General features: G+C 40.6%; 1 protein-coding gene across 2 annotated transcripts in view; it reads left to right on the top strand.

The window, feature by feature from the left end:
* The window catches only part of reln (reelin), a 399,693-nt gene that overhangs the window by 267,067 nt on the left and 112,205 nt on the right, over positions 1-20,421 (top strand). For both annotated transcript variants that reach the window (XM_068059265.1, XM_068059264.1), the window contains exons 28-32: positions 4,676-4,911; positions 12,985-13,142; positions 15,746-15,953; positions 17,196-17,272; positions 19,751-19,909. In XM_068059265.1, coding sequence (XP_067915366.1) covers positions 4,676-4,911; positions 12,985-13,142; positions 15,746-15,953; positions 17,196-17,272; positions 19,751-19,909 — 838 coding nt within the window. The remainder of the gene's footprint in view (positions 1-4,675; positions 4,912-12,984; positions 13,143-15,745; positions 15,954-17,195; positions 17,273-19,750; positions 19,910-20,421) is intronic.

Here is a 20,421-nt window from a genome sequence, read left to right as displayed (position 1 = left end):
TTTATTTTGCGTAGAATGCTCTGTATTCTTCAACACATGGGCCTCTTTCATCCACCCCTCCCAAATTTTTCGATTACCCATGTATGTTTCAACACCTCTCTGATTGACTCTCCCACCAGCCCAGTGAGGCTTCTTACCTCCAACCAGTTACATTTTGGTAATCTCTGCATAACTTCACTATAACAAAAAAGGCTCAGTCACACACTATCTGTAAGAAAATGTGTAAGTTGCATCCAGACACCATGAGAAACAAATGGAAGGGAAAGAAGGGAAGAATAGACATGCAGAAAGAATAGGATGAGAAAGAGTGGAAGAAAAAGATAGACAGCCACAGCTGATGATGAAAAGATGAGTGTTAGAGCCATACAGAGAAAGAGGGAAGAAATGAGAGAAAAACAGAAATGCAGATGTTGTTATGGTTTAACTTTCAGGACTTTATGACTTTCTCCATCAACTAGATTGACACGTGTTGCTCCAATGGGGATGTAGAGGTTTTAGCCTGTTGTTGGCTACAAAAAGAAAGAAATTGCATGTTTCATGGATAAGTACTTGAAGGGAAAACATTTGTAGGGCTATTAGAAAAGAATAGGGGAGGAGGATTAGTTGATTAGTTCTACCAAAGAGTTGGTACAGGCACAATGGACCAAATGGCTATATATAATGTCTTAAAGTGGTTCATTTCCAGTGAATTATTTTTGAAGTGCAAGTTTATGTAGACAAGTGCAAAAGTCAGCTTGTGCACAGTAAGACCCCACAAACAACAAATGAAATTAACGAACAATACATCTTTTTTGGTAGTATTGGTAGTGTAAGTAATGTTGGATGGAGTACGAAGGGAATTCTTGGCTGTTCTTCAAAATAATACTGTGGGATCATTTACATCACCATTACGCCAAGAACAGGGATTAGATTTTTCAGACTCTCTCACCATTCAGCTGTCGTAAATCTAATAGATTTTTGGACTGAATTGTTTTCCACAGTGACAGTACGGCTGAAGTTAGGAGAAACTGTCATCTAATCAGTGTTGTGTTAGGTCTGAGATAAACTGAATAGGGGTTGAATCACTCTGTGATATTCATCACAAACACAGTGCATTTGTATGAAGTTCTTTTCTCCAGTCTTTTAACAAAGTCTGTTTATTTAAAAGGGCTAAAATAGTAGACAAAGGAATTTCATGCTAAGTGTAAGACCACACTTGGAGTTGTGTGCAGTTTTGGTCTCCATACTATACCAAGGATATTGAAGTACTGGAGAAAGTACAGCACAGGTTTACAAGGATGCTACCAGAATTGAATGGATGCAACTATCCAGAATGATTAAATGGGCTGTGCACTTTTCCCTGAAAAAGAGAAGACTAAGAGGGAACTTGATGGATATCTTTAAAATTCTGAAGGGGTTTGCTAGGCTTAATGCAGAGGAGCTGTTTCCACGTATGGTGAATCCAGAACAAGAGGGCATAAATATATGATATTCATTAACAGAGCAAAGAAAGAAATTAGGAGGACTCTCTTTATCCAAGGAGGAGAGAGAAGGTAAATTTCACTGCCACGTAGAGTGGTTAAAGCAGATAGCATTGATACAATTAAGGAGAGGCTTGATGCACAAATAAGATAGAAGGGAATAGAAGTTTATTGGAGCAGGGTGGGAAGACGTAATTAAAATGGGAGGAGGCTCATGTGGAGCATAAACAGCAGAAGCCAGTTAGGTTGAATGACCTGTTTCTGTGCAGTAGATTCTATATTACCCCATGGAGAGTACATGTTTTATTTTTGCACCACAAGTATTTTTGACTGTAAGGTTGTGATAGTGAGTTACAGCAGCTCAAGATCTGTGCAACTGCCCTTATCACTTTGATAGACTGGTGGAATGGGTTCCAACCCTCAGTCTGATCTTTTTTTTAACTGCTACCATAATGAAGTCCCTGTTGTGGGTTGTATTGGTCATGTGCTTGTAATTTAAAGTTAATGAACCATACAAGAACATCTGATCAATGTATAACAGGTGAGAGCTGAATAATTGAAAGCTTGTGAAATAAAAGGTTTCAGAGGTTAACAACTGATTTATTAGCACAGATTAGTTTCCCCCACAGTCCAGAATTATAGCCTGAGATTCCTAGCAGTGAGGTTAAACCCTTTGGATTATTCAGTCTTGCTTGTTTTTCCACCACTTGATGCTTTTAGGCTTGTGTTTGACAGCCATGGAACAAAAGAAAGAGAGAGAAAAATATTTTCACTTCACAGATGCTGATAGTATTTCTTCAATGCATCCCAGAGCGACCTGCAATCAACAAACAAGGAAAACACCAAAGAGGATAGAAAACACATTTCACCCTGTGCAGGACAGTCTATCTGTCTACATTGCCCCTCCTATTGTTTTTAACATGAGGCCACAGGAGCCCCTCCACATACAATTTATTATTATGTATTCTTTACATGGCCAACATTCAGCTTATTCCAAAATAAATTGTACATGTCAAAAAAAAATTAAAAGGATGAATTATTTCACTTTATTGACTGGAAATATTAACAGATGAATGATTAATGCTTTCATTTACTTTCCTCTGTCAGGTATTTGAACAGATGTTCTAACCCTTTTATTTTTAAATAGGTTAACATGTCCATTAATACAGTGCCAGAGGACTGTCACAAAAATGCATTAAATGTTTGTCTGTTAATATTACCAACTTCTGGCCTCAAATATTTTGGGAGCTGAGGCTCAAAGCACCGCACATTGTAATAATGTATTATTTTTGCTCATTTTTCTGCTTTTCTGAATCTCTCAGCCAAGAGGTCAGGGTGGAGGGAAATGCCTCCATGATCACTGTAGTTTTTTGCGAACTGACGATTAGAAAATATCTGATAACGCACCTGCCATCATTCAAATTCTGCTTACTTGTTTGCATATCCTACTTCTCAGTCCACCAGAAAACTGAGCGGTTTCAGGTGCAACCATAGGATTCAAAAAATTAACTTTAAATATATAAAATGTCTTTAGTGTTGTGCCACCACAGATATAGGGTGTTAGCTTCTTTATTTTATATTGCCTTTAGTTCTTTTTGTGTCTTTGGTCCCCTTTTGGCCTCCATGGATCTCCTGCTGGGAGGGCAGGAAGAATTTCTGCTCCCAGGCCTTCATCAGTCACTAACTAACAAAACACTGACAAATTGGGGAGGGATTCAGGAAGCTTTCAAAGAACCTTTAAAAGGCATCTCAACTAATCGCCAAGGCCGAAGGGTCTAGGGATTGGAAAATGGCAGGCAAATATGAAAGGAAAGGGGCTGCTAAGTGCCAAGACAAGTCTACAGACCAGTAAAGCATCAGCCCTGCACCTAACCACCTCTTTGATGTCTGCTAAAGTCAAGGTTGTGCTGCGTGAGATGCTTCCGAGGGAACTCTTCCTCTATGTCATTTTATAGCACCATATTTGTAGGCCAGCATTGTAGCACACCTTCAAAAAAGAGGGACATAAATTTCAAGCCACAGGGAAAGACTTGCATTTCACAAACTCAGGACGTCCCACAAAGAATTCACAGCCACTGAAGTGTTGTCACTGTTGTAATTTGGCGAAACTTGGGAGCCAATTTGTACATAGCAAGGTCCCACAGACAACAATGAGAAGAACAACCAATGTGTTTTTTTAAACAAAATTAGTTGAAGGATCAATGTTGGCAGGACACTGAAAGGTACTACTGGATCTTTCCATGAGAGGGTAAATGAGGCCTTGGTTTAATGTCTCATCCGAATTATGGCACCGCCTATAGTACAGCACTCCCCCAGTGCTGCACTAGTACGTAGTCTGTGAAATGATATTTGAAGCCAAGAACTTCTGACTTCGAGGTATGAGTGCTACTGCTCAGTCAAGGGTGACACAAAGCTGACAGTTGCTGCCCTTGCACATGCCATTCCCTTACTGCATGATAACCATAGATATCCTTACAGCAGATTCACACCTTTGCATTTGCCTCCTTGCTGACCTAGATTCTAAGAGGATAGTACCCTCCCCCCCACCCCCGTTACTATGGTCAATGGCAGGGAGCTGTGCCAGAGCCTGCAAAAATAGTGTGTGACATCTTGGGGGCTGCAATCAGTCAGGTAACGCTCGCTGTTGAACATCTGGCAGTCTGTTTTTTCATGCAGTACCACATCTGCAATTGTAGCATTTCTGAAGAAGCCTCCAACATAGCAATAAGTCAGGCATGTGGGTATCTTAATGAGCCAATGGAGGTCTGCTAGCACAGCTTGCTTTGGGAAGCGGAGCCTCTCCCTCTGCAGATGCAGGTGTGGTTGGAGAGCACAGGTTTCCTGTGCGTGCTTTTCACCTAGCACCCAGCATGCTTCCTGGCCACAGAAAAGAGCAGAGGCTCTTCCCGACCTCCTATTAAATAAGGTAATGAAACTCCCACCTGCTTCAGACAGGAGCTTCCTAAACTTGCCTGAGGCCCAATCAGAAAGTTGATTGGGCCAAAATTCAATGGAACTGAATTCTGCCTCATTTCAAAATTGACCATAGCCAGAGTGTACTGGACACTAAAATTGGCTCAATTTTATCTAACAATTGACAAATCTTTTACAGCAATTGCACTTCCTCCCTTCCTTATACTTACATACCTGCCCTGTGGCACCTTAAGATCTATTGTTCAGAATTGTTCTAACTTGTCATATCTGCATCTTTCCAGCTGAACATCGGATGTGAGTGCCAGTTCAGCAGTGCCGCTCCTGTCCTCCTTCAGTACTCTCACAATGCTGGTAGGTCTTGGTCATTGGTAAAAGAAGGTTGCTACCCAGCATCTCCTGGTATCAAAGGCTGTGAGGGAAGCTCAAGAGAACTGAGGGAGTCAACAATTTTCTACACAGGAGACTTTGAAACATGGACAAGAATCACAATAGTTATCCCAAGATCTGTCGCATCCAGGTATGTGTGGGGAATTTTATTTTTAAGCTAACATGAAGAATAATTGAGGTGAATCGCATAGATGCATTTAAGGGGAAGCTAGATAAATGCATAAAAGAGAAAGGAATTTAGTGTTATGCTGATTATGGTTAATTGGATAGGTGGAGGATAGCGATGAGCGTGGACTCGTTGGGCCAAATTGCCTGTTTTTTGCTGGACATTCTATGTAATTCTATTGTTACGACCAGGTGAGAAAGAGGTCTAGGCATCCCTTTCAGCCTTCACCTGGTCTTACCATAACAGAGTTTAATTTTAAACACACCGTGTTTTTAGCTCCCTCTTGGTGAATCCTTGTTCACTGTTTTCCAATTATAAGGCAAAGAAACCAGCACACACATAGGTTTTCTCAGGTTTAAAGAAGAAAGATTGAAATTTATTAAACTTAAACTCTAATCCGGTTAATGCCTATGGATACACAATGCGCCCACACTAGGATGCATATGCGATACACACATGCAGATGGGGACAGAAAGAGCAAAAGAAAATAAAGTGGAAAGGTTTGAGGCAATATCTGAAGAGTTGTTGTTACAGTTCTTCGAGCTCACTGTAGAGGCCTTAGTTGTCGGTAGATCTTACTTTTTGTTGGGGCCCAGTATTCTTCTTAAACCTTGTTCACTGTAGGAGACTGTTCTCTTGTGGGGTTCATGTGTCTTCAGTGGGTTTTGGAGTTCCGTGAAAAAGAGATGGGAGCAGACAGGAGAGGCTTGGCGAGCCAGCCAGGAGAGGTCTTTTCAATCCAGGAGAAAAACAGCTTTCTGCAGGCTCTCAGTTTCAACTGTACAACCCAGACTGCCAAGCAGGTTAGTCATGTGACTAACTGGTTTGGCCACCTCTGTTTGTGGATTGTATTGGAGCAGGGGATAGCTCCTTTGTTCCCAAACACTATCTGTTAATATGCAAAAACTGTCTTTCCAGCCAGGGGCCTGGCAACTCCTTGTCACAGGCCTTCCAATCTTCCCAGCAAGAATTTGAAATTTAATGTCCAGATGGCGAAATTAATGTGCCTCATTCTCGGCAGGTGGGGGCCTGCATGACACTATGTAATAATCAACAGCCAAACACAAATGGAATTTACTTGCTGTTTATCAATCAAGAAAAGACCATTCAAAGTGAATTGATGACCTCTTTTCACTACATTTTAAATAAAATCTTCTGTGCTAATTAAGGAATCCTATTTTATAAGTGAATAAATGTTCACCTTGGGTATCGGTATCCAGTTTGGATAGAAATGGATTAAGCAAGTGAATACAGGTTCCAAGAGAAATGGAGGAGATGAGATGGATTCTGCCAAAAAATCTAAAGAGAACCCAGAATATCCTCCTAGTTTTTCTTTTTCTTGTGTGCACTACTGGAAATTTTTCTTTGTCATGGACGGTACAGTCTGATTAAAGAGCAATTAAGTTGTGGAGAGCTGATTTTCAGGAACTAATAGGACAGTTTTACTGAAGCATCCAGTACCGAACAGGGAATGAATCAAACATTTTGGTGGTCTGAGACCACCTGCAGACTTTCTCCGAACAACACTTTGGCTTTGTAACCATTTCAGCATAAGTTCAACTGGCATGAAGCTGAGCTTTCAAACTTCTCAAGTGGTCTGCTGAACTGCATTTAATAATTAATTATTTTTAGTGTTGGAAAAGTATTGAAGGAATATTTAACTCTTTTGTAACTTTAAATAATTTGCTAGCAAATGAACAATTCTGTTCATGTGTTTAAATGAACAGGCATGCAGTTTAGTTTTCCCTGATTACAGAACAGTGCAGGGGGTCAAGATAACACCTTGCTGTCCACTCGCATCACTCCAAAAGCAGGAGGGAGGAAAGGAAGGTAGATTTATATTTATGTGGTGGCAGCCAGTTTGCACACTCATGGTCCCATAAACAGTAGTGAGATAAATGACCAGAGAGACAGGAGCACAGCCCAAGGAGCAGTGGGTTCAAAAAGCGAGCCAAACTATTGTTGGAGAGAGAGAGATGCCGGGGTGAGTATTCAGGTAAACTTTTAATTTAAATTGAAATCAAATATAGAGTAAGACTTGATAGATTTATCAGTATGTAAACTAAAAACTAAAGCGGATTAAAGAACTAAAGACCAGTCGGAAACTTAAAAAACAAATTAAAATCTAATGAAATAAAACAGATGCAGGGCCAGGCGATGTGTTGTACCTACATGATGTGGGAGTTGGTGGACCCCATTGTAGTTCCGAGTGACCACATCTGTAGCAAGTGTTGGCTGCTCGAGGAACTTGGGCTCAGAGTTGATGAGCTGGAGTCTGAGCTTCGGACACTGTGACACATCAGGGAGAGGGAGAGTTACTTGGACGCTGTGTTTCAGGAGACAGTCACACCCTTTAGATTAACTACCTTAAATTCGGCCAGTGGTCAGGGACAGGAGGGTGTGACTATGAATGAGGCAGGTAGAGGGATCCAGGAGGTAGTGTTGCAGGAGCCTCAGCCCTTGGTCCTTGTCCAGCAGGTTCGAGATTCTTGTTCCCTGTGTGGACGAGAGCAGGGACTGTAGGGAGGATGAGCAAACTGACCAGAGCACCGTGGTACAGGGAGCCATTCAAGTGGGGGGAGGAAAGAGAAATGTAGTTGTAATCAGTAATAGTATAGTTAGGGGCATAGACACTGTTCTCTGTAGCCAGGATCGAGAGTCCCAAAGGCTGTGTTGCCTCACTGGTGCCAAGGTTCAGGATATCTCAAATGAAAGCAAAATACTGCGGATGCTGGAAATCTGAAATAAAAACAAGAAATGCTGGAACCACTCAGCAGGTCTGGCAGCATCTGTGGAAAGAGAAGCAGAGTTAACATTTCGGGTCAGTGACCCTTCTTTGGAACTAGCAAATATTTGTCAGTTCCGAAGAAGGGTCACTGACCCGAAACGTTAACTCTGCTTCTCTTTCCACAGATGCTGCCAGACCTGCTGAGTGGTTCCAGCATTTCTTGTTTTTATTTCAGGATATCTCATCTGGACTGCAGAGGAACTTAGAGTGGGAGGGGAAAGATCCAGTTGTCGTGGTCCACGTAGGTACCAACGATATAGGTAGAACGAGGATAGAGGTTCTGCTGAGGGAATATGAGCAGCTAGGGGATAAGTTAAAAAGCAGAACCAAAAAGGTGGTAATCTCTGGATTACTACCTGAGCCACAAGCAAATTGGCACAGGGTCAATAATATTAAAGAGGTAAATTGTGTGGCTCAAAGTTTGGTGTAGGAGAAATGGGTTCGAATTTGTGGGACATTGGCACCAGTACTGGGGAAGGAGGGAGCTGTTCTGATGGGACGGGCTCCAGCTGAATCATGCTGGGATCAGAGTCCTGGTGAATCACATAACTAGGGCTGTAGATAGGGCTTTAAACTAAATAGTTGGGGGGAGGTTTCAGTTGCATGGAAAATTAGGAAGTCAAAGTTAAAGGAGAAGGTAGGAGTACAGATTAGTGATGAGGTTGATTGTTACCAGAAAATAAAAGGAAGGGACAGAACGTGTGAACGTCATATTGCACCAAGGAATCGTACAAGTGTAGGGAAATTTGGTAATAGAACAAACTTAAAGGCTTTGTATCTGAATGCACAAAGCATTCGGAATAAAATAAATGAGTTAACAGCGTAAATAGAGACAAATGGGTATGATTTAGTGGCGATTACTGAGACGTGGTTGCAGGGAAACCAGGTTTTGGAACTGAATATCCAAGGGTACTCAGTATTTCGGAAGGATAGGCAGGAAGGAAAAGGAAGTGGTGTAGCTTTGTTAGTAAAGGAAGAGATCAGTGCTATAGTGAGAAATGATATAGGCACTGGAGATCAAGACGTAGAATCAGTCTGGGTAGAAATAAGAAATAGCAAGGGAAAGAAGTCCCTGGTGGGAGTAATCTATAGGTGCTGAAACAGTAGTTCCACAGTGGGGCACAGTATAAATCAGGAAATACTGGGAGCTTGTTAGAAAGGTACGGCAATAATCATGGATGATTTTAATATGCATATAGACTGGATTAATCAAATGGGCAAGGGTAGCCTCGAGGGAGAGTTCATTGAATGAGTTGGAGATTGTTTTTTGGAGCAATATGTTGTGGAACCAACCAGGGAGCAGGCTATTCTAGATTTGGTATTGTGTAATGAGGTGGGATTAATTAATGATCTCATAGTTAAGGATCCTCTAGGGAAGAGTGATCATAGCATGCTAGAATTTCAAATTCAGTTTGAGGGCGAGAAACTGGAGTCCCACACTAGCATTTTGGAGTTAAACAAAGGTAATTACATAGGCATGAGGACAGATTTGGTCTTAGTGGACTGGGCAAGAAGACTAAAAGGTAGGACAGTTAATGAGCAGTGGCAGATGTTTAAGGAGATATTCAATTCCTCCCAACTAAAATATATTCCAGAGAGGAAGAAAGATTCTAAGAGGGGGAAAAAACATCCATGGCTAAGCAAGAAAGTTAAGGATAACATAAAGACAAAAACTAAGGCATACCATATTGCAAAGGCCAGTGGCAGGCTGGAAGATTGGGAAACTTTTAAAGATCAACAAAGGGTTACTAAAAAAGTAATAAGAGCAAAGGTAAATTATGAAAGAAAACTAGCACAAAATATAAAAACCGATAACAAAAGCTTCCTTAAGTATTTAAAAGGGAAGAGAGTAGCTAAAGTTGGTCCTTTGGAGGATGAGACAGGGGAGTTAATAGAGGGGAACACAGAAATGGTAGAGACACTAAATCAGTATTTTGCCTCAGTTTTCACGTTGGAGGACACTAGTACCATCCCAATAGTAACAGGAAATGCAGAGGTTATAGAAAGGGAGGAACTTAGAAAAATCATCATCACTAGGGAAAAAGTACTGAGCAAACTATTGGGATTGAAGGCAGACAAGTCCCCAGGGCCTGATGGACTACATCCTAGGGTCTTAAAGAAGTGGCAGTGGAGATAGTGGATCCATTGGTTATAATATTCCAAAATTCCCTGGATGCAGGAAAGGTTCCAGTGGATTGGAAAAAAGCTAATATAACACCCTTATTCAAAAAAGGAGGGAGGCAGAAAGTAGGAAACTACAGACCAGTTAGTTTAACATCTGTCGTTGGGAAATTGTTAGAATCCATTATTAAGGAAGTAATAACAGGACATTTAGAAAGTCAAAGCGCAATCCATCAGAGTCAGCATGGTTTTATGAAGGGTAAATCATGTTTGACTAATTTGCTAGAGTTCTTCGAAGCTGTAATAAGCAAAGTGCATAAAGGGGATCCTGTAGATGTAATATATCTGGACTTCCAGAAGGCATTTGATAAGGTGCCACACAAAACGTTAATACACAAGGTAAAATCACGTGGGGTTAGGGGCAATTTATTATCTTGGATAGAGGATTGGCTAACCAACAGAAAACACAGAGTGGGGATAAATGGGTCCTTTTCTGGCTGGCAAGATGGTGGTGCCACAGGGTTCGGTCCTCGGGGCCCCAACTATTTACAATTTATATTAATGACTTGGATGCAGGAATAGAAGGTACTATAGCCAAATTTGCAGATGACACTAAAATAGGTGGGATAGTAGCAATAAATAAATAAGAAATTTGCAAATATTCCCAGCAATTCTTGTTTTTTTACAAATAGATATGGATAGGTTAAGTGAATGGGCCAAAATATGGCAGATGGAGTTTAACGTGGATAAGTGTGAATTTATCCACTTTGGTCAGAAGAATAGAAAGGCAAATTATTATCTAAATGGAGAGAAACTTGAGAGTGCTTTGGTGCAGAGGGATCTGGGTGTCCTCGTACATGAATCGCAGAAAACTAGTATGCAGGTAATAAGGAAGGCAAATGGAATTTTGGCATTTATTGCTGAAGGAATAGAGTATAAAAGTAGGGAAGTGTTGCTGCAACTGTACAAGGCATTAGTGAGACCGCACATGGAGTATTGCGTACAGTTTTGGTCTCCTTACTTGAGGAGGGATGTAATTGCATTGGAGACAGTTCAGAGGAGGTTCACTAGATTGATTCAGGCCTTCACTCTCTAGAGTTTAGAAGAATGAGAGGAGATCTAATTGAGGTATATAAGATGGATTAAGGGGATTGGCAAAGTAAACGTAGAGAGAATGCTTCCTCTTGTGGGGCAATCTAGGTCATAGTTTTAGGATAAGGGTTACAAATTTAAAACAGATGAGGAGAAATTACTTCTCTCAAAGGGTCGTGAGTCTGTGGAATTCACTACCCCAGAGTGGGGTGGATGCCGGGACATTGAATAAATTTAAGGAGGAGACAGACAGGTTTTTAATTAGTAATGGGTTGAAGGGTTATGGAGAATGGGCAGGAAAGTGGAATTGAGGCCGAGATGAGATCAGCCATGATCATATTGAATTGCCTACTCCTGCTCCTAGTTCTTATGTAATCCGGTTTAATTGTGAATATAGATCGGATGAACTCTCTGGGCAGGATATGGGGACGAGAACAGAGGTGGGTAACATGCCAGTTTTCCAGCACCCCTCTCTGACTCATTTTGCTGGAGGCCAGGTCAGGGGAGGAACAGCTACCCGCCTGCAAGCGGTGGGTGGCTTCAGATAATTGAAAGGTCAATTAAAGCCAATTATCAGAGGCTAACTGGGATTTTCCAGTCGGCCTGTGGATCTCCCATGGCATCGGAAGCATGGCAGCTGCCTGGATCAGCCTCCTGGGGAGCCAGCACTCCAGGATGCCTTTGAGGTGCCCCCTCCCCCACCCCCGCCAGCTTACCTGGCCATAGCTGTGGCCACAGGCCTCAAGATGGAGGCACCCCCTCTCTCACCCTTACCTGCAACGACAGGCTGCAGCTCCTTCCATGCTGGAGAGCCTCTTATTGGCCCCTCAGCTTCAAGAGGCTGCCCGCCATCCTTAATTGGATGGTAAGCGATGGAGAGAGGCAGTGACGTAGTGGTAATGTCACTGGACTAGTAATTGAGAGCCCAGGCTAATGCTCTGAGGACATGAGTTCGAACCCCACCATGGCAGACAGTGAAATTTGAATTCAATTAATAAATCTGGAATTAAAAGCTAGTCTAATGGTGACCATGAAACCATTGTTGATTGTCGTAAAAACCCATCTGGTTCACTAATGTCCTTTGGGGAAGGAAATCTGCCATCCTTACCTGGTCTGGCCTACATGTGACTCCAGACCCATGGTTGACACTTTTTTTAAAAATGCCCTTTGAAATGGCCCAGCAAGCTACTGAGAAGGGCAATTAGGGTTGGGCAAGAAATGGTGGCCTAGCCAGCAATGCCCACATCCCTCAAGCGAATAAAAAAAAAAGCGTGCCCTCCGGCCAGTATTTGACCAATTCAGGCAAAATCACTGTTTGGTGCCTGCTCCTGACAGAGTGCAGGTTCAGGACCCAAAATGTAAAATTTCTGTGAATTGTGTCATGGAATTTTGTATGTTCACCTGAACAAGTAGCCAGAGCCTTGGGTTTGACATCTCATCTGAAATTACAGTCTAACTGTCCTAAAAGGAATGTAAGCAGAACTCATGAGTGCAAAATGCTTCAAAGTCATGATTTAAATGTTGTCAATAAAACCAGAGAGGCGAACACTAGGTGGTTAATGGAAACTTGCAAGTGACAGCTGGGAAGTGAGGTCAACATCCTGGCCATGCCTGGCTTGAGGCCTCTGGAGGAAAAGTAACCTCTGCTTTGATTAGGACCTGCTGGGAGAAAAGATGAGCTTTGCCATTTCTCTCTCCATCCCTGAAGTCAGCAGCGTATAGGATGTAGGAAAGCCTTGGGCAAGGTCATGTGTGCAGCCTGCTGCTTGGTAAGCCCATTACCAAGAATTTGCACCTGGGAACTATTATGCCATGTGTTATATCATGTAAGAATGAAGTGCCTGCAGAGGGCTTTTCTTTTTGCAAAATGAACTGCTTGCTACAATGGTGTTTTCCACTGAACTGGGAATGGTAATGTTAAATTCAAAATTACCTATAAATCACCAAAGCGTTATTACTACTTCAGCAGTAATAAATAAATATTTGTAACTGCATTGTACTATTTCAGTTTCTTTCATTCTTTTGTTGAATTGCAGTAAGACCCGGTTCCGCTGGTTTCAGGAGACCAGCACCCACAGGAGTGCACCTGCATTTGGTTTGGATGAAGTTTACATCTCCGAGCCCTGCCCTAACTACTGCAGTGGACATGGTGACTGCATCTCTGGTGTCTGCTTCTGTGATCTTGGCTACACTGGTAAGATTGTCATAAAGCTGTTTGATTTAACTAAAGTGCAAATGGGTTTGTGCCAAAGATATCAAGATTTTAATCTTTACAAAATGTTAGGGGTGCTGCCACACGTAGGTACTTCTGCTTGGGCAGGACAGGAATGTCAGAACCAACAATGGCATTGCGAAGAGGTTGGTTCTTTCTGCTGAGAAATTATTTCAAGTATGAGGGAACATAAAGAGGACTGAAAAATGTTCAGAAAAACTTGTAGTAATGAGGAACATAGTAGCTCATTCACTTATGTAAAAATTTCATCTAAATTATTTTTGAGGGGAAAATGACTGATGAAGGTAAGAAATTAATAAATTGAATTTTAGCTGAATTTTTACCTTGAAAAATTATTCCCTTTTACTTATTTCGGCACCTATGTTAGATTTAATATGTTCTAAATACAATTCCATATAATGATAGTTGCATAGCAATTACAAGTAGTTGTGATTTTAAGTTCACAAAACATAATGGCCCAAAAATTGCAATGAACAGTGCCCACTGTTAGTTAATAGCCCTTGCCTATTTAATGTTGACAGTATTTTGGGCTGCAAGTTGCTGGAACTATGGTATGGAAGCGGTGCCCTCTATAGGACATCTGGGATCTGAGCAAACAGGGCAAGCAACTGTGTATCTCCATAACCAATCAGATTGAAGGATTGTGAAATTAACAGCACATGGTCTGAACAAGGAAGGGTTATTTAGAGTGGGTGAATTCAATGTCAAATCAGATATAGGAAAAGAAATAGAGAGAGGGAAAGAAAGACTGGATTAAGAGAGAGAAAAAAAGACAAAGAAAAGGCTTTTTAAAAATATGTATTTTTTCAACAAGGACAATGAAAACTTGATGGAATGAGACTTCAGACTTGTAATAGTTAATTTTCAGTGCTAGAGAGGTTCACTGGTGGTCATTAACACTTACCATGTTGTTAGAAGGATCCTTGGACTGAAATGTACAAAACTTAACTTCCTTTGGTGAGTTTAGTTTGTATCTATCGTGCAAGTCCAGGAACTTCATAGCACTCAATGCATTTGAATTTGTATTCAGACATTGAGATGACGTTTTCGAGAAGCTAATGGCTGAACAGTGAATCTCAGATAGCAACTTTTGGATTGCAGTGTTTGATCATGCATCTGCCCTTGTCTGAAGGTGCTGGGACATTTGCACATAAATAACAGCAAGCGCTATTAGCCACCCTTTTACTTTGGCCGCAATTTTTGTGCTTCTATTGCATTTTCCTAAGGTTTTAAAGAAACACTTGTGAGTTCCTAATGAAAGCAGTAGAAATTCCTGTAATATCTGGGTGGGAAGGGATATTTTGAAATACTCAACAAAGAAAAAGTAGTTTTGCTTTGATTGGGATCCTCTGAACAGCAAGTCTCGGTGGGAAATCAGGCCAATTTGATTCCATAAAATCACCCAGAATGTAAATAAAACATTGAGCTGCATTATTATGCTGTTGTATAATTGTTGACCTTTAAAGTGTTCTCATTTTTAAATTGCAGAATATTATTCAGATGTATATATGGCTGATAAGGTTAAGCTTTACATCATACCCCTCTCATTGTAACAAGATGCCTGAGATGCAGGAATTCAGTGTACTAGGCGGTAGTGTGTAATGGGCAATAACACACTGGGTTCGTGTTTTACACTCAAACTGATATCCTTTTCCATTCAACATCAGGCGGAGTGTAAAATGAGACACCACTGTACAATCATCCATTTTGTGCTTCCTCCCGAGCCGAATTTCACCTCCCATGTGTTGTATTAAGGCGTGCAATATAACAAATAATTCGTAATGTAAAATGTCCAGGAAACAATTGAGGAACCAAGGTTCAGAGTCAGGTGTGGTCTTTTCTGGCCAGTGGCTGATCAAAGATTGGGTATGGGGGGGAAGAATGTAGATTTTATTTTCCTCATACTGTTGTGTGAAGCTGCACCTGAGTCTAATGAAAATGATGCTCAGTTTTTGAATGTGGAGTGGCACCATGTTGTCAGCCATGTCAGGGAGGTAACGGCCTGAGTACTGACAGGTAAAGGCTTAATAATGAACTGTGTATTATAATGTTAGTTAAGTTGGATGGAACATTATTAAAAATCTGTAAATTTCTCTTTTACAAAGAATACTGGGGCCCTTTTGATTTTTAAAAAAAGTGACTGTGGCATTGTTCTGGTGTTACTTCCACCATTACTAGAATGTGCTAGTCATCACATGACTTAAATTACTTAAAATAACCTACTTCTACAGCCAGATCTTTGTCTGCCCCCTTCAATACACTGAGCACATTTAGTAGTGTTTGCAAATCACACAGTAATACAAATGTCTGCTGTTTATTTCTAATGTGCATATTGTGCATAGGATAATAAAGGAGAAACAATATCCAAGAATTATAAATTATTTTAAATGTGACTTTTAGCAATTGTTTTACTGATGTGCATTTTCCAAACTTGCTCAATTCTTTGCTTCTCTTTGTGCTTCTGTTTTCAGTTTAATTAATAGCAATGATTCCACATTTTAATGCTAAATGTTCAATGCAGAAACCTACTTCTGTTGATGATGAATGATTCCATTCTCTTGTAGTTGAAGAAGGAACCTGTGTGCCGAATACATCAAATCCCAGTGAAATGACTGATCGTTTCGAGGATAAACTCAGTCCACTCTGGTTCAAGGTTACAGGAGGGCAGGCTGGTATAGGCTGCGGGATACTGAATGATGGGAAATCTCTCTACTTCAATGGCCCTGGGGGAAGAGAGGCCAGAACTGTCAGTCTTGACACAACAAACATCAGGTTAAAAGCAAAATGTATATTTGATATGAGTTGCAGAACAATTTTACATTAACAGTTCTCTGATAGCATTGTGTGAGCACACTTATTTCATGAAAAAAATGTACAAATGTTAACTGCATATTGATTTTTTTAAACAATAACATTTCAGCCACATTTATATCTCTTGAAGCAGAGTACAGATTATCTGCAAATCCAAATTGAGCCAGCTTGAATCTCTGAATTTGCTCAGTTCTGGTCAATTCAGATAAGCATGGATACCACGCTGCTCATTCGAGATGAACATAAATGTTGTGATCGGTAGTGGCTGAAGCTGTCTCTAAGCTTGGTTGCACCATTAGGAAATACTAATCCAGTCAGATTTGGAGTTCGAAGTGTGAACCTGAAGAGTTGCAAGGAACTGCCCTTAAGATATTCAAATTTAACCAAAAATCCATTGTGCTGAATACCATACCCTTATAATGATGGTAATAAGTTTACATTTACTGGTGAATGATTAGTGTTCATTAACAGGATTGTCAGGGCTGTAAAATGCAATAGTTTTATCATTCAATGTCATATTAAGGGCAGGTCAGTCAGAAGCTTGAGCTATATGCAGATGAAAAGTTCCTGCTGGTCTGTCCTATCAACGTGCCCTAATATCCACTTCTGAAGAACACTGCATAGTATCCCAGTGTGAATTTACCCTGTTCCCACACCATCAGAGAGAGGTTATCAATTTTTGCTGAGTTCTGGATAGCTTGTGCTAAGGACTGATAAATGTCTGTGTTTGTTCCTAAGCTGCAGCAGGTTCCCCGCTCAAACCTGAGTTACAATAGCAATCTGCAGATGTAAAGAAGGGCCTGTCAGCTTCAGGTGCTCCCTTTGCCACCTGCCTGGGTCCAGGTGGGAAAACAGCAGGAAAATCACTCAAGGCATTTTAACTGCTCACTATCCCAGTTTCAACTGAGCAAGTAGGGTTGAAATCCATACCCGACCCCAGCCTCACAATGTATCAGTTCCACAGTCATTCATTCCAGAATTCAATTTCAGAGCTTGCCGCAGTTGGATTTGGTAATCCAGTACTATACCCACTACAATGCCTAATGGTTTCCAATTTTGATCATATCTGAGTTTCTGATATTGGCCGTAATACAGTACAGTCCTTTTCAGTGGGCCTGTCTGATGCCGTAGGATGTTTCTAACTAAGTGTGCTGGTAGTACCTTCTTCCTATGAACCTTGTAATCTTTGTGTTTTATGCATAGATTGGTTCAATTTTATATCCGCATTGGAAGCAAAACCCTTGGTTCCTCCTGCAGCAAACCAAGAGCTCGAAATGAAGGTAACTGGAGTCTGAAGTGTTTGTTAAAACCTTGTCATTTCGCTTTCATTTATTTGCACAGGGAACTGAATTATAGTATTTTCAATTCTATCCAGGAAGGTATCTGCAATGTTATCATCACTCTTGTTTGCATGTATGTTTTAAAGCTGCTGGATTGCACTGTCCATGTGCTAGCACACCATACAGACCAAGAAGACCCAGATTTAAGCCTCATCTTATTGGCTCTAATTTGCTTTAATTTGATGCCAGCCACCCTAAGTCAGGGAGCAGAAAAATAAGCTAATATTCTTGCTCCTTATTGCTACCTGCTGACCAATGTTGGAAAAGACACACGCATGTGGTTAAGATTGGGTTCAGTTGTGAAGCACACATAGTTGAATGTACTGCCAACATTCAGCTCCAAGTTCCGTCTATGAAGAACAGGCACTTGAGTTCAGGTATCAGAATAGTAATTATAAAGTTCAAATATCTGCAAATAAAATTGGTCAGTCAGCAAAAACTAGCAAGCCAATAAAATCATCCATAATATATCTTGCCAAATCTTTCTGATGCGGATTGGTTCAAATTTTGTATTCATAAGCTAGAAATTAATCAGAGCTGAAGAGGTAGGGAAAATCAAAAAAAATGATGAATGAGGAGCTGCAAAAGATGAAAACAGGAATGCAGCATGAGGAGTCAGTGGTACAGATTAATAAAAGAAAGGCGAGCCAATGAAATCACTCCATATATTGTCTTGTCTGCTATTGTCATCTCTACTCTAAGCTAAAGACTCACAACTAGAATCAGATTTGTAACTTAAAACCTTTCTTAAAAAATTGCAACATTTACAAGAAATTATGAAACTTGCCTATATTAATCATCTTCTTTGTCCAAAATGCTGCCAACAATGTTTTTCATCAAAAGGCATGCGACTTTTTCAGAAACCCAAGTTTAAAATTCATGTGGGGTCACAGAGTCGTTAGTCTCAGCTAAAAGAACTCCACAAGGTAGCAAATTATAGTTCTCAACATGAATTTATGTTTACAACTTGCAGAAATTGATTTGTGATCGAAGCAAGATTGGTCATTCACAGAGTACCCAAGGACTTGCTATTTGTAGAGCCCCTCTCTCCCCCATTCCTGTGCATCAATTGAAAAATTATTCCAGGGAATACCCTTAAATACCATGTTTAGGAGAAAATAAAATAACCAGATCTGTTTTTCTATAACATGTCAAAAGCAAAGTGAAACATCAACCTTTCACTGTTAACTCTAAAAACAAAAACCATGTATAGTGTGTACTAACTGATCTCTCACAGTAACACATTTAATAGGGTTCCGAAGAAGGGTCACTGACCCGAAACGTTAACTCTGCTTCTCTTTCCACAGATGCTGCCAGACCTGCTGAGTGAATCCGGCATTTCTTGTTTTTGTAACAAATTTAATAGGACAGTTAAACAGATATAACTGAGGAGAAAACTGGTGAATGGCAGGGGCTTCAGCAGGAATAACTCACAGCATTTTTTTATATTTTGTCATAGATGTTTACTGGTTACACCAGCTACATTTCATTTATCCAAGACCTCTGCACTCCTTCAATTCTGGCCTCTTGAGCGTCCCCTGATTTTAATCCCTGCACCACTGTTGGCTGCGCCTTCAGCTGCCTAGGCCCTAAGCTCCGGAATTCCTTCCCTAAACCTCTCCACCTCTCTTCTTTCTCCTCCTTTAAGACACTCCTTAAAACCTACCTCTTTGACTAAGTTTTTGGCCATCTGCTCTAATATCTCGTAATGGGGCTTGGTGTCCGATTTTATCTGATAATGCTCCTGTGAAGTGCCTTGGGATGTTTCACTATGTTAAAGGCTATATCTAAATACAAATTCTTGTCGTGTTTATCACAAACAACCAGGAACCAGAATGATCCATATAAACAACATGGAGTTCTGGAAAGACAGTGTGAGGTTTGTAGACAGTAACTTATCTATGTTTCTTGAAGCATAAATGTTTGGTAGCATTAAGTACTGTTGCAGATATATTTGGTAAAGAAGGAAAGACACAAATTTAGATGAACAAGTTATTGAGTTAAATATATATTTCTTCTTTGCTTTGACTATGAAAACCATCAGACCACCAGTAAAGTTAAAAATTAACTTCTCCATGTTGCATGCAGAGACTAACTTATATAGGTGTGTTATATCAGGGGAACAAAACATTTATCTACATGCAGATAGATAGATAAACAATTTCTCTATCTATTCATCTGTTTGAATCCTTATAAGTAAACAATGAAAAAATACAAGCATCAGTGTTCCTGGGAAAATCTCTTACAATCTTCTGTCCCAAATTCTTTCACCCTCCACCAACTCTACATTCTAGCTCTTCCCCAACCTCTTACAACAAAGTAACCTTTGACTTGTTGTGAGCAATGCCATGGGAGATCTGCCAGTGTAAAGCAAAATCCTAGGGTCACACTTAATCCTATTTCTTTCTCCAAATATAGGAATTATTGTGCAGTACACCAATGACAACGGAGTGACCTGGAATGTTCTGCGTGAGCTAGACTACATGTCTTTTCTGCAACCTCAGATAATCACAATAGAACTACTCCCAGAAGCCAAAACCATATCTACAGCATTTCGCTGGTGGCAGCCGCAACATGGTAAGCTGGAAAGCTACACTTCAGAATCAAACATTGGAGTATTGTTTCGTTCAAGCAGCAGACTTGTCACTGATAGTTCTGGCCAACAAGACATTACCTGATTTCAGGGTATGATTTTAGGTTATGTCGTAATGAAGGCAAGGAGGCTGTGCAATAACTAGATACTATAGAATGCAAGCTGGAGTCAAAACCAATTAAAAATATTGGATATCAGCATAGGCAACAAAAAAGAATGTGGTTGACACTTAACTGCTCTCTGAAATAGCCGAGCAAGCCACTCAGTTGTCACGGGGCAATTAGAGATGGGCAATGATGCTGGCCGTGCCAGTGGCGCCCACTTCCCATGAAAGAATAAAAAAAGGACAATTCTAAAAATCTGAATATTAACGCCCATTAAGTCTGACTTGTTACCATATAAAATGGTCTTTTATTGGTTTTGAGCATCACAGTTAACATCGACATCTGTGACACTTCATTCTCATGATACTTGATAATGACTTGACTGAAATATT

Source organism: Heterodontus francisci, chromosome 27 (assembly GCF_036365525.1).
Source record: "Heterodontus francisci isolate sHetFra1 chromosome 27, sHetFra1.hap1, whole genome shotgun sequence".
Lineage (NCBI taxonomy): Eukaryota > Metazoa > Chordata > Chondrichthyes > Heterodontiformes > Heterodontidae > Heterodontus > Heterodontus francisci.
Note: the sequence above shows the minus strand (reverse complement) of the source record. Positions and strands in the feature narration are given on the sequence as shown.